Consider the following 15,024-nt stretch of genomic DNA (forward strand, 5'->3'; position numbering starts at 1 on the left):
TATTAGGAAGCCATGATTGGTAACGGGATGGCAATGGGAAATTTGGCCAGGATGCTGGGGTTACACCCCTACTCTTTTCGAGACAGACCCTGGGATTTTTAATGACCACAGAGAGTCAGGACCTCTGTTTGACGGCGCCTGTTTACAGTCTAGTGTCCCCATGAGCACCCCCTGCTGGTCACACTAACACCTCTTCCAGGTATCAACCTTTTTCCCAGGAGGTCTCCCATCCAGGTACTGGCCAGGCTCACACCTGCTGAGCTTCAGTGGGCGGCCAGTTGTGAGTTGCAGAGTGATATAGCTGCTGGCTGCATTCCAGGAGTCGGGATGAATCTGAATACCAGCTTTCCGTCACCTCGGCTGAGAGCAATGAGCACGTCTGCGTCTTCCTTTCACTACCTGTGCACACCCCTAGCAAGCACTGACGCAAGTGGTCACATTTAACATATATACAATCATTTATTTACCGTCTTGCTGTACAAAAGCCACAAATTTACATTAACATTGTATAGAGAAGTGTCTCTCCCTACCACAGTGCTCCCTTTTCAGGTTTTGTATATAAAAGCAATAGAATAGAAAAATAATTTGTAAGGCCTCTCTCTGTGTTGTGGTTTGGAGTCCTATTTACACGCCTGGCCGCGCTAGGACGGGCTCCGCCACTTCCGGGTGCGCTTGGCGCGCCGGGTGGGGGGGAAGCTGATGAACTCGAAGTTCTTGGGGCGCTCCAGGTTGGGGAAGGGAGGGGGCCCCTTGTGGAGCCTCTTGATGAAGTGGACCTCCCGCTGGTTCTCCCGGGTCTGCGAGGCCTTGATGGGCCGGCCCGTCCTGGTGAAAGCCACGTACCAGCCCTCGTACCGCGCGTTCTGGAAGGCCGTGTAGCTGTTCTCCAGCACCACCTCGGTGAACACGCAGTCCTTGCTCTTCCCGCTGGGCTGGAAAGGGCAAGGGAAACACGGTGGGGGGTCAATTAACACAGAAACAGAACAAGTTTATTAACAATTAAGGCCACGTGTAGAATACTGCTTTGCTTTTTTGGCCACCATGTTATAGAACAGATATCGGTGCTCTGGACTCTGGAGAAAAACAATTAGATACATTCTGGAGCGTAAGAAACTGTCCTACACTGACGGGCTCAAGGAACTGGACCTCCATGGTCTTGAACAGACACACCAACGGGCTGGAGGAACTGGACCACCGCGGTCTTGAACAGACACACCGACGGGCTGGAGGAACTGGACCTCCGCGGTCTTGAACAGACACACCGACGGGCTGGAGGAACTGGACCTCCGCGGTCTTGAACAGACACACCGACGGGCTGGAGGAACTGGACCTCCGCGGTCTTGAACAGACACACCGACGGGCTGGAGGAACTGGACCTCCGCGGTCTTGAACAGACACACCGACGGGCTGGAGGAACTGAACCACCGCGGTCTTGAACAGACACACCGACGGGCTGGAGGAACTGGACCTCCGCGGTCTTGAACAGACACACCAACGGGCTGGAGGAACTGGACCTCCGCGGTCTTGAACAGACACACCGACGGACTGGAGGAACTGGACCTCCGCGGTCTTGAACAGACAAACTGACAGGCTGAAGGAACTGGACCTCTGAAGTCAGGGACCTGATACTTCTTTAGAATCAATGATGAAACACAAGCCAGAAGATACAAGTGGGGGCAACTATAGGAAAGAGTTTTAAAACTCACAAAAGGAGTCACATCTTTACCTAAAGGGTAGTGGGAGTGTGGAACTAGCTATCCAGCCATGTGGCTGAAGCTGACACCCTAGTTTCCTTCAAGCACCAGCTGGACGAGATCCTCAGATGAATTTGTGGACTGACTTCCAGACAGGCCTCCTCCTGTCAGTAACTGTTCTTGCGATCCTGTGTGAATGCTAATACTGACTCGGATTACGGCCTCTGCCCTGTTCTCCAGAGGCCACTGCTGCTGACTCTGAGGCAGGTGATTAACGTGAATAAAGCGGGCAGGAGCTGCCCTGCTGTCCTCCCTCCTCCTGGACGAAGCCTGCTGTGACAGAACCTAACAAAGACTTCAAAGTTTGGGTATTCACTTCTCTGCCATCCACCTGCCTTTAAATCTGCACCCAGCCAGACATGTATTCACCGCCACTCTAACGAGACTCGCTTAGCAGTGAAAGCAATGCTCGTTGTCTGCATTTTATGATTTGTCTGCATTAATTACAAGGCAAAAGAAAAATCCCAACACACCTCCTGGGTGAGATAAAAACACATCACCGCCAGGCAGTGCAGGTGCAGTGGATTCTGAAATCCTGGTCTGGCTGACAAATAACAGTGCTGAATTCAGGACACCTCCAGACTGACTAACAGTGAGTCATAAGAGCCGACTAATCAGCACTTTAGTTAAAATAAGCACATGCTCCGACACCTTTTTACTGCAGAACTGTCAGATGAAAGTTAAAAACCTTTTCTGCATCCCCCTGCAGTATTTTAAACCACAGTTTCTACATTTTTGCAAATAAAAGAAATGTATTCCTTTTTTTATGATGACGAGGTCTGCTCGATTTCAAAAAGACCCTACAGAATAAGCATTTTTCTGCTTTAATACAGTAAAACACAGGTCATCTCCCAAACAATGACTGTGACGCAATCAAGGAAACATCTATTGGACTAACACAAGGGCACGTGTCAGCACAGTGCAACAAACAGACAGCTGTGGCATCATGAGTTTGTAGCAGTTTGACATTTCTCCCCTAAGAAAAAGCAGCACATACGGTTCAAGATCAAAGCTCCTGACAGGAAGTCATCTGTACCTGGACATATTTCAAGAAATCCAATCTGTAGATATCATCCCGTGAAAAACAGGGCCTGCAGCTTACTAAGAACTAAGAAACTAAGAAAGTTGGCGTGATGGAGGATGGCTCTCCCGATAGAGCCGAGCTCGTGCACTAGTGACTGTGGGAGTGATTCCGAAGACGGGAAGATTTTTGGAAGCTGCTGCCGGAAAGCTTGCCAAACAGAGGATGCCCACAGGAGAACAATGAATCGTGGTGTGGCCCACAGGGCGTTGCAGAATTCTACCAGGACTGGATAAACACAGTCAGAGGAGTCAGAGGCAAAGTGACTCAACCAACCTGGTTTCCACTCCGAAAACCCCAAGAAATGTCAAAACAGACACCAAAATAAGTCATAGAAACATGCCCCTCTCAAAATAAAATGACATTATTCTGGATCCAATGGCCTGATTGCACACCGTTTTTTTGTTTTTCAAAGTCTGCACAGGGACTTTAGTCTCCCTGTGTCCCATTACAAGGCCTTCCCTCCTCTGTGTGGAGCAAACACTGATTCCATCTTTTCCATTTTCCTGCAGGAAATGAAAGGATGCCTTTACACAGAAAGCATGAATAACACACATTTTCCCCCCTGGCCCTGGAGCGCTGCTGCACTGTGGTTCTCTCACACCGCAGTGCACCAGCGACCGGGCCGCACTCCGGCCAGTCCACCTGCCCGGCCAGCTCCTCGCCCCCCGTCAGGAGGCGTTTCCCAAGACACAGCTGTGTTCTGAAGCTGAGCGGCTCAGGGTTCGAGGCCGGCCATCCACTTTTTCCTGCACCCCCTGCTTGCTGTGGTTTTGTCTCGAACTGGGAGAACCATCAGCTTCCCAAATACGTCATTAAAGAGGAATCTGACCACCCCGACTTACAGGATCAAGCAGGCAGTGTAAAAGGACTCGGGGACTTTCCGACTCCTTCCCAATCCTTTTCTTTTTTTGGGTGGATTGTTCATGACATGGAAAAATACGTAGCCTTAAAAAAACAGCCCAACAGAGCTACACAGTGAACTGCGCTAGAACATCAGACGTCTCTTTCCACCTTCATGAGGATCTGTCAAAATCACACAGACACAGCTTATGGAGAAGCAACAGAAAGCAGGAGGAATAAATGGGGCTCCCCTGCAGGCCAGTCTGATCCACTTTAGGTTTAATGAAATACACGCTCTTTTACAAGCTAGTGATGATTTTGCTTAAGCAGTACTTGGGGTCAATCCTGCAACAGCAGCAGACAGCTTACAGATTCCTAAAGTAGAATGAATGGCTATCCCCTTCTAATAAACAATCATTGCCAAATTTGTATTTTTTTTTATTTTTTATATTAAAGAAGGGGCCCAGTTTATCCCCCACTACAGTGCAGCACACAGCTTGGTAACAGACAGGAGCCCCCCTGCACTGCAGATCAGGTGGGGAAGTGAGGAATTAAATAGAGGCTGAATGTCAGGGAGGCCAGACTGTTCAAGGCCCAAAAGGGAGTTTAGTCAGGACAGCAGAGTTCCCACCCGTACTCTTACAAACGGTGCCATGCTGTCAAAGCCTCAGGTTAGCGTGTCATCTGAAGGACGACACCTCTTACACCACAATTTCCCTTGTCACCATACTGGGGCACTGGTTAGGAATTTCTTGTTCAGGGAGAAGATCGCCACCTTTTGGCCTACTCACACCATTTACAGCAGCAATCTAGTGGTCTCCCACCCCAATACTGACCACGTCCAGCCATGCTTAACTTCTCATATCTGACTAGATAAGATAAGAAGATAAAGTGATTATTGGCCATATACAATTTCTTGTATTAGGAATTTGTCTTTTCGCAGACCCCAACTTGCTCTCCATGAGACACACAGACAGGGAGAGAAGCTGGGGATCAGAGCGCAGGGTCAGCCATTTATACAGCGCCCCTGGAGCAGCTGGGGTTAAGGGCCTTGCTCAGGGGCCCAACGGAGTAGGATTCCTCTGCTGGCCACAGGATATGAACCGGCAACCTTCCAGCCACAGACCCTTAGCCACAGAGCCACCGCTCTGCCCAGATCAAACTACAAAGCAGCTTACTTGTTTTCCTGATTGTGCAAAATCCATAGAGCCAAAAGGCTTGCTTCTTCTTAAAAATGAACGATACCAACACCGTGCTGCACTGCATGTGGGAGATCTCATATCTCCAGAAAAGCGCTATATAAGTGTAAGCAATTATTATTATTATTATTATTATTATTATTATTCATAATTATAGTGAACCTGGCACTCACACCTTTAACTTCAGTTAAGGACAACAAAGAATGAAACGACAACAAACATTTATGAGACAATCATTTTGCTAATCCAAGAGATTGTGATTTTAAACTTATTGTACTTAAACAAAGCAAATCTAATGCTTTTGTTCAATGCAGACTTGTTGCACTTATATTATGCAAATCTGCTGGCTTACACAAATGTAAACGTACTGCACCTACACATTTCAAACCTACTGCACTTACACAAAGCAATCCTGCAGACTTACACAAAGCAAGCCTACTGCACTTACACAAAGCAAACCTACTGCACTTACACAAAGCAAGCTCACTGCACTTACACAAAGCAAATCTACTGCACTTACACAAAGCAAACCTACTGCACTTACACAAAGCAAATCTACTGCACTTACACAAAGCAAGCCTACTGCACTTACACAAAGCAAGCCTACTGCACTTACACAAAGCAAACATACTGCACTTACACAAAGCAAGCCTACTGCACTTACACAAAGCAATCCTGGAGACTTACACAAAGCAAACCTACTGGACTTACACAAAGCAAGCCTACTGCACTTACACAAAGCAATCCTGCAGACTTACACAAAGCAATCCTGCAGACTTACACAGATGCTTGACTCACCTTTCCAATTAGGTTTCCTTTCCGGTTCATACAGAGGTACTGCCCACTCTCTGCCCCTCTGATCCTCACCCGGCTGCCAAAAGTGTCCGTCTCCACAAACAGCCGCGCTGCTCAAACAAACAATCCCGTTGCATTGCAATTAGTGGGGAACAAAGAGAAAAATCAAACATCTTCTTACTGCATCTAGTATTTCTTTGTAGCCTTAAAACTAGGCTGAATTTTGCATTTTTAGATTATTCTTAGAATGTTTCTAAAACTCCCCAAAACTTTACTTATTGGAATCACATGCTGTCATGCCCCCAGTAAACACCCTAAAATGACAAATAATCACTTTCAAACAGAAAATCAGGGTTTGGATGCTCATTATAAAGTGTTGATCCAACAGACCCCCTCTCTGCTGTGTCTCCATTTACAAGCAGCACAAGGAGTCTTCAAGACCAAGTCAAGTTAGTTCAGTAACTGTCAGAACATTAACACTCCCATGTTCCTTGTTCTGGTCCAAGCTTGTTTGTTGTTCAAGACTCCGGCATGTGAATCTTGTACTTCTTTCACCCAGATTCCAGCCTGCTCAATACTTTGGATCCAAGAAAGACTGCAGTGCACTGTATGTGCCCTGAACAGCAGAATACATCCCTGCTTGAGCACTGCAAAATGTACATTTTTTACAACTGTCCATACCATGACTCTATCATCCCTTTACACCTGACATTATTGCAATTTTAACAGTATGGCAGAAGGTAATAGTCTCACTAACACAAAGCAGGTCAGAGGCGATGAGGAAACACAGTGTCAATACATTCTCATCATGTTTATCTTGTGTATTTTTTTATTGTTGTTGTTGCTGTTGTCTTTCTGTAATGTGGTTTGAGAAGCCACCTTTAAAGGCGCTATATAAAATAAAGTTTATTATTATTATGATTATTATTATTATTAACACAGCCTCACTAACACACAGCATGATGGGGTGGCACAGTCTCACTAACACAGAGCAGGATGGGGTGGCATTGCTCATTACAGGTCTCCAGACATAAAACTACCCCATATTACATTATACAGTATTTTGCAAAAGCCACTTTTGGACATGGAACTGCATGTAACCCATGTAGCATTCAAAGACTATTTCGGCAGTAACAAATAGGGCTGTGCAAATACAGACACTTCCAAATAGTTTCCTTTACACATTTATCGTTGCAGGGTATGTGTCAGTTCAAAGAGGGTAACACTTTAAAACTGCATGGCACGATGCCCAGGTCAACTGCTTCTGGGTGACATTTCAAATTCAAAGAAACGAAAAACTCTTAGGAATTGATTTTTTAATTAGTTTCACTTGAAGCCTTGAAATCCAAACATGGAAATAGAAACTGGGGCAACATTTTGTAAAGTATATTTTGGTCACCGCAGACAGACTGGCACATCTTGTGTCATGTCAGAAAAGGCAACGAACACTAAAAATATATGAATATTAATTGGGTAGGGTTGTGAAAGGCACTCCAAGCGTTCTTAAAGATGGTTACTTCTATTGGCACTGGGCTTTCAAACCTTTTATTTGAAACACACCTGGTTACTGCTGGGCAATTAAAAAATACTTATCGGCCAATTAAAAGTGGCTGAGAAATGATAGACACACCAGCTTCTAGCTGAGCTATTTCAAAGCACAGCCCTCCCTCCATTATGCTGGTCTCGAAAGGAATTTAAAATCATCTGGGGGCACTTGTGTTTGGCACTGCCCTGGTACCTCTGAGACCTTTAAAGTCCCCTCCCCCTAATGACTCCAGTTTCACCACTGATCTGGATTCAGCCTGATGGGAGTTTGTTTTGCTTTTTTTTAAACTTTTTTAAACGGTCCACGTTTTGAGTGTTCTTAGCTTTGATGAATAAGGACATCGGTCTGAGCAGAGGAGAGAGTACCAGTGTTCATTAGTCACATCTGATACCTGTCAAACCCACAATTAAGACGGTCTGAAAGCAGGGCGGTGAGAAACACACGCTTTTCCACCCAGTGGATCAGGATTCTTCATTAAGTTCGTTTTCCGCAACTGGCATCATTTTTTGCAGAATCTATTTTCCCACAGAAATAACCCTATCCCAAGAAAGACTTCGCACTTAAATTTTAAACTAAGAATGAATTAATTTAATTAATCCTAATATACAACTGTGATTCAAAATACGTTGAATATCCGGCACATAAAAGGTGGTAGAATATTGTTATCTTTCAAAGTCTTAAAAAAAACAACCTTTTTAAAGCTTTCTGCGTTAAAAAACAAAAATTGTAATTGCTTTTAAAAAAATGATGACTATTTTCAAATGTCACTCTCTTGTTACGGGTTTACTGCAGCAAACACCGTGTGTTTCCACGCCGTTCTCCAAAGCAGAATTCAATTTTGGTCACAAAAGTCTTTCATTAACGCAGTCTGTCACGTATTAATTGATCATTTACAGGTCAAGCGAGCGCAACTCTCCTGATGGGTTTTCTCCGTCTGCGTGAGCTGTGAACAGCTCCTCGCCTTGACAGAAGCGTTAAACTGGCCCGGTTCGGGTTGAACTAGCCCGACCCGTCTCTCTTTCACGGGTTTCAAACTGCTGGAGAGGCTAAGAGACGCGGGAAAGCTAATGCGCACCCCTCACCCCGAGGAAGCCCCTAGATGTAGCTAGCTTGTGAGGAACGGGCGAGCGGCTCCGGTTGCCATATCAGACCCAGGCGGGTCACCGAGCCGAAGAGCTTGTTCTTACCGAACAGGTTCCCGTCCTCCGCGGTGGCGGTGATCCTCCGGCCGCGAATCTGTACGTGCTTGCCGCTGGTCCGGCTGTACAGCTGGTAGACGCGGACCTGTCTCCGGCTCACCTGGTCGGTTAGGGCGCCCTGCTCCCTCACATACTGGTTAAAATTAGGAGACGGGTGATTCTCCCCCTTTGGGTTTTTGCATTTGCAAAGGGAAAAATAAAACGACATTTTTTTTTTCTAACGCTAGAAAAAAGCCGCCGGGGTCAGGTCAGGAGAGCGGGTCGCAGTCGGTGAGTGTACAAGTTTGGGAGATATTGTGTGGCATCTCCACAAGCGGGATACTGTAAGAAAGTCCACGCTACCCCCCCCCCCCCCCCCAGAGAAAACAAAATCCGAAGGATGGTGAGAAACAGGGGGAAGGCAGCAACAGAGGGACCGTGGTGATTGTATTTTACAAAGATAACTATTATAGTCAATCCTACCAGAATCCACAGCGCCATTACCATAAGAAGTACTTTACAGTAGTATGGATTTGTGTCTGGAACACGCCATTATACTCTATTATACTCTATCTTCTAGAGTATAATAAGGTATACTCTACCTTATTGCAGGCGACAGCGGTGTTTGAAATAAAACTACACCACCAGACACAAAACTGACGTTTTAAACAAAAAATATAGCGCAAGGTATAGGTTAGGCGCTAGGTAGCTAAAGGCAAACTTAAGGGAAAGGATAAAGATGCATTTATGTCATTTTCTACACATGCACGTGTTCATTTTCAGAATAAAAAACGTATCATACCTGAGCATTACTCCACAGCGCTAGAAAATGAAAAAATCTGCGAATTTAAAAAGAAGAGCGTTAAGGAAAAAGTCATCTTTGCATTTACAGTACACGTTAGATCCTGAACAGCAAGAGAAAAAACGGCCTTGCTTACATTAAAATGTAGCGCCTCTTCGCCCCCTGCATCCTCCTGCGTCCTTCAGAAGTTCTGTATCCAGACGTGTCCGCTAAATTTTGAATTTTGGGAATTTAAATAGAAAACAACTCGAGAACACGCGTGTCGCGTGGCTTTGCGCCTTTAAAGACTCGCGCTCCTGACCGCCGTCCGTTACCGTTACAATTCAAATGGTCGAAAACTCTAATTCCGTTAAAAAAAATCATTCAGAGTCGAGCTTTCTGTAGTCCCCGACGTCCTCACGTAAACCAGACCTGCACAGAATCATCCGAGAGAAAGGCTGGGAGCATCAGTCGCAGGTCAACACGTCGGTAAAGCCGGGCTAGGTTAAGTGATTATTTCCAATTTAAATTTGCTTCCTGGCGAGTCCTTAAATTCCATTATCTGTTCTTTTTTTTTTTCTTTTACAGACTCCGTGAGGCTGGATGCCCGCGACCACGAAGACACGCCGTCTTTCACATCTATTGACAGAAACGCGAGAGGGTGGATTAAAAGTTGACGAGCGCCGTAGCCTCTCTGACATCCAGGGGCTGTGCGGACTGTCAGCGCTCGTCCGCGGACGCGTCCGGATTAAAGTCCTGTTTGACGCCTCCCGCGCAGCTCGGTCACACTCGGTGGTCGCAGCTAAGGTGAAAAATGAGAGGGGGGAGGACCCTCCCTCTGCGTGGGACGACGGGGGGTCCGGTAAGTGGGTGGGCAGCAGGGGGACTGGTGTCACCTCGGAACAGCACACGACTGCTTTAAAAGGATGGCGCCCAGGCTACTGTAGCGGGGCTGGAGACCAGCTCGCAAGAGTTCACCCGAGTCACAGGCTCGCCAGCTCGCATGGCTACCGTCGGTCACTAACAAGACACACTTGACTCACACGGACCTACCTTGTGTCCAGTTGCCAGCACTGTTATTTTAAAGGGTGCCTTTACCGTGTAGCATTGCACGGGTGAAATTGTACTCTTTGAACAGTACCGTGAGAAAACCACTCAATTATGCCCTGTGGGCTCTCAAAATTAAACTATAGTACATATAACAGGCTAATACAATGAAAACTTGCGCTCAGCTTCGTCACTGTAGTACACGTGCATATTATGGGCTTTGATTAAACTGTAGTAATGTTACCCTTGCCTCATGCGCAGTGATGATACTGATTCAAATGGTGTAAATTCACATTTAAGGAATACGAAAGAAGAGGAGTGGCTGGTAATGGAATCAACTCGGTACTTTCTAATACACTTATCTGTCGCCCCGCCTTGTTAAAGCTCTTTATTTGAGTCCCAGCACTTGCTAATGCGGCAGCCCCTGTCAATGACGAAGGTGGCGCAGAATTAACACCAGTCCCTTCCTTTTTATCGGGAGTGAAAAGGTGAGCCCGCAGCTTTTGTCCCGAGATGTGGAATCCACATCAACTCTGTGTCAAACTCTTTAGACAGGATGTCCAACCTTCCCACCGTTAATTAAAGACTTGCGGTAATTAGTACCGCCGCGACAATTATTTTGCCTTACAAAAGATGGGGAGTGCTCGACGACTTTCAAAGGCGTTTGACGCTGCGTAGAAACAAGGGGAAGGAGGGCGAGAAATATCTTTTCTAATGATGAGGTTTACCAGCGATTGCTTCACAAAAGCCTTCTTAACCAGTTATTGACGGGAAAGAAATTATCCAGTTTACATCCCGTGGAGAGGACACCAGAGTCGAAGGCACTGGGCTTAACAGCATGATCAGCCGATGTGTTCAAATCGGCAGTAGATTTCCACCCAAAGCGACAGGACGTGCTTGGATATTTTCATTTCCCTTCTTCTGAAAAAAACGTAGAATTGAAATTCCAATTAGTTGAAAAGTTTAGTTTTCCTCTTTAAAAGAAAGGTGTGGAAGTCGCTCGCTTTCTTCGTCCCCAGTTGAAAGGGAAAAAGATCACTAAGCATATTTGTTCTAATGCTTTAACTGGGTATTGGATAATCTACCAGAAGATTATTTCTTCCCTTTATGTCTCTCCTTGATGTTCTGTACAGGTTAAGATGAAACAACTAAACACTGGTACGTCAAGCGACATAAAATGCATTTCAGGTTTTGCGTGTGTGAAATTAGAGAAAGATTTTAAGAGATCTTCGACTTTCTGAACTGATATTAGACCTCATCATATAAATCCGGTTTTGGAGAGTTCAGTAAGGTGCTCACAACTGGAATGTGGTGCAATATCATTTAAAAAGTGTAATATAGATGTATATTAGCTTTATATGGTAGAAGCTATGTCTGCGGTATTAATAACATAGTTATTCATTTTACAACAGAATATAGCAGTATACACTGCACAACAGGTAAATCAATCCTAACTCCTGAATTCAGTGTCAAACAGGAATGTAATGTGCCCTCTGACAGCATGCTAAATACAAGCTCAAAAGTATTATTTTTGCTTGACAGTCAAACAATTTAAATTTGTGATCATGGCATTAATATGAATGATAATTGCAATATGATTTCTATTTTGGTTAATTCCATGCATACCTTTGATCATATTAGAACAAATACATAATTGTTCAACCCAGTGGTTTCAAGTGACCAGAAGTATTGGGGCACTTTTACTTTAAGTCAATTTACAAGTATGAAGGTCAATATTTTTTGGAGGCAATAACTTTAAGAAGCAGATGTCCCATTGAGCTCGCCAAATTGTTTGTGTAATCATTTGAAATGCTTTGCCAAGCTTCTGCTGCACACACCTTGAGTTCTTGGGGTGTTCAGTCTTCAGTTTTGTCTTAAGTACATTCTTTGCTCGGAAGCACAAAGATGAGTTTTGGAACAATTTTGTATGGACAGATGAGCACAGCTCTTTCTGAGCTTGTCCCTTTTCACCTTCATACTTCACAGTAGATTTAAAAACATGCTTTTCTAAATGAGGTTCATAGACATGCCATTATGTTTTATAGATCTTCATCAGTATAACTTTTTTTTTAAAGTTCAAGAAACATTTGAACATTTGTATTCTTGCAATAGAATGAGAACTGAACTCTAATTAATATCCCAATAGAGCTTAGCCCTTGCCATGGGCAGTGGTAGCAGGGGAACATGAATCTGTCAGTACAGAGCAGTGTTTGGACAGTGTCTACTCTTATTGATATTCATGGTCATATTATCCATCAATCCACTCTATTCAGGGTCATAGAAGCCAGAGTCTATCCCAGAAAGCAACCAGCGCATGGCATCCCTGGATGGGACACCAGTCCATCGCAGGCAGACAGACAGAAACACACACACTCACACCAAGGCCAGTTCTCCCAGAAGCCAATTAACCCACCGATATGTCTTTGGACTGTGGGATTAAACTGGAGCACCTGGATGAAACCCATGCAAACACGGGGAGAACATGTAAACTCCACACAAATAGCACTCCAAGTCTGGATTTGAACCCAGGTTCGCAGTGCTGCAAGGCTATAATGATGACCACTGCACCCCCATGCTGCCTGGGTGTACTAACAATTCCTATTATTATAGGTAACCCATCTAATATTATGATATTTGCATCAAGTAGGAAGAAAACTGCAAAAACAGTTACAATTTGGAATCTTGTTATACAGAGAACAAGGAGAACAAACTCAGAAAACACATTGGTATCCTAAACCATATATCTACAGCACTGGGAGACACCTTAACCATACTGGTGTGTATGACCTACCTATGTGTATAATTAAAACCCAACTTTAGAAAAGACTCACAACTTAGCATCATCACAATTCCACTAGTTAAGAGTGCTCTCTGTCTCCAACTAATCAGATTGAAGTCCTCCTCCTTCCTACGCAATCCCATTGTCCCTCTTACAATAACAACAGTTCTCCTTCCAATTACTAATAATGGCTCTCAGGGTTGGAAAAAGTGACATCTTTAAGTCAGAATGGTTTCTCTAAGTACTATTAACGCAGTGTGACTGCTGTGTCTCCTGGAGTATGGAAATGGTTTAACTGTTAACAATCTTCCAGAGACTAGCTTTAAAAGTGCTTTCGAATTGAAATCTTTGATTTGAAAATGTTTGAATTGACCATTTATGACACAGAAAAATATGTCTGTTTGCTGAATTCTAAATACAATCACAGAGGTTTAAACATCCCCTGTATTTTACCAGAAACAAGATAGTGTGTATTTGAGATAGGAGAGAGAGAAATTCTCTTAAAAGTTTTAAGAGGTACACTCTAAAGAATGACTCTTTCTCCAGATGAGCCCTGGATCACGTGTAGCACAGACAGCTGGTGGAGTGGAAACGGGGTTAATACGTTTCCCTTCCTGCCTCATAACATATTCCCTGTATTTCCTGAGTCACATTTCTGGGGATGTTTGTAGAGAGGCTTATTGGCGTTTCTGCAGATCACCCAGAATGCACTGTAAAGCACACCCAGATACATGCCAGGAGAGGAGGAGGAGTGTGTCTCTTGGCACCCGAAGAAGGCTCCACAGCCGGAACGTTGCGTTTCCTTTCTTCCCTTTTCAGCAGGGAATAAACCTATGACTCGTTCCTTCGGAGTGCGTCTCTGCCTCTTTACTTGACTCCAATTAAATGGGCCCAGGCAGGACAGACAGCAGTTGTGCTGAGGCAGCCACGTTATTGGTGTAGCTGGCTTAATCAGCTCCTGCACAGGGCCACCTTGGACACCTGCAACCAGTAGGACATCCTGGAGTGCACGCCCCCCACTGGTGGAGATGTGCACAAACGTTGCCTGACAAAATGACTCTGATCGCTTGTTTACAAAGGGCTAAAGAGGTCTGAGAAGCAGTGATGTGCTTCCAGTTACTTGTGGCTCCACTGGCTCACTGCCACTGCGCTTGCACAGGGATCGCTGCCAGCAGTCACCTGCAGCACCTGCAAAAAAAAGGCACAACTCCCTGTAGCTTGACTACAGTGTTGACATCTCTGTGAGCCTCACTGTTTCATTCTAAAAAAGCGTAGCTGACACAGCAGCGAGACCCTTGTCCACAACGGGACAACCCCACTTCAGCAGTACTGTGTACTGTACATCTAGACAAGGTACAACAACAGCTGATCAACCCCAAGGTCTGATTTCAACATTTATCACAGATTGCTTTATAAACCAAAATGTTACATCTTACAAAACTGTACTCTGCTAGCAGTTACCCAGATAACGTCTTGGCCAGAAGAGAATCCTTGGAAATGCAAAGATTTTTGTAAATTGCTGTTATAAGGGAATCTTGCCTATCCCAATGAAATCTGATTTCCTCTGTTCTGAAACATATGCCAGGGACAGACATTTTGGTACATGGACAAAGCACACCTGATGATTTGCTCCTCTGAATCAGAATTTAAAAATGGATTGTTGACACAGCTGTTTCTTTCAAGCCTTCTGACTGATCAGCTAACAGAACTGCACCCTGCTAGAGCCCTGAAACAATTGTATTTGGAGTTGAACTAAAAAACCTTCCCTGTTGTCTGTTTCCTCATTCCAGTAAGTGCAGTAGACGTTGTTTCATTTTCCATGTGCAATCAAAGCACTTTCCATCAGACCAGGAAGTCTGACGATGGCAGAGGGATTTTTTCAGACTTATTTTAAATGTTGGTAACATCTGATATCTGCGCAGCATCACTGACCTGTTCTGTTCAGAACAGAAAGGAAAGAATTCCACAATGCTTGGCCATGAAAGGTAGCCAAATAGATAGGGATATCAGTTCAAAGAAAG

General features: G+C 44.8%; 1 protein-coding gene across 1 annotated transcript; it reads right to left on the bottom strand.

Moving 5' to 3' along the window:
* Positions 1–641: 641 nt before the first annotated feature.
* Positions 642–9,366, bottom strand: fgf17 (fibroblast growth factor 17). The gene is made up of 5 exons (XM_088905109.1): positions 9,335–9,366; positions 9,199–9,235; positions 8,406–8,583; positions 5,676–5,782; positions 642–932 (listed from the first exon to the last, which is right to left on the bottom strand). The coding sequence occupies exons 1-5, from the start codon at positions 9,364–9,366 to the stop codon at positions 642–644; spliced, it is 645 nt and encodes a 214-aa protein (XP_088761235.1).
* Between the last annotated feature and the right edge of the window lie 5,658 nt (positions 9,367–15,024).

This window comes from Atractosteus spatula, chromosome 2 (genome assembly GCF_055471065.1).
Source record: "Atractosteus spatula isolate fAtrSpa1 chromosome 2, fAtrSpa1.hap1, whole genome shotgun sequence".
Classification (NCBI taxonomy): domain Eukaryota; kingdom Metazoa; phylum Chordata; class Actinopteri; order Semionotiformes; family Lepisosteidae; genus Atractosteus; species Atractosteus spatula.

What these genes read in the sequence shown, in the direction of transcription:
- fgf17 (XM_088905109.1), bottom strand. Translation starts at nt 9,366, where the DNA reads ATGCAGGGGGCGAAGAGGCGCTACATTTTAAT. An exon ending in AAGAGGCGCTACATTTTAAT is followed by an intron (nt 9,236 to 9,334) that starts GTAAGCAAGGCC and finishes TTAAATTCGCAG; the next exon opens with ATTTTTTCATTTTCTAGCGC. An exon ending in GGAGGACGGGAACCTGTTCG is followed by an intron (nt 5,783 to 8,405) that starts GTAAGAACAAGC and finishes TTGTTTGAGCAG; the next exon opens with CGCGGCTGTTTGTGGAGACG.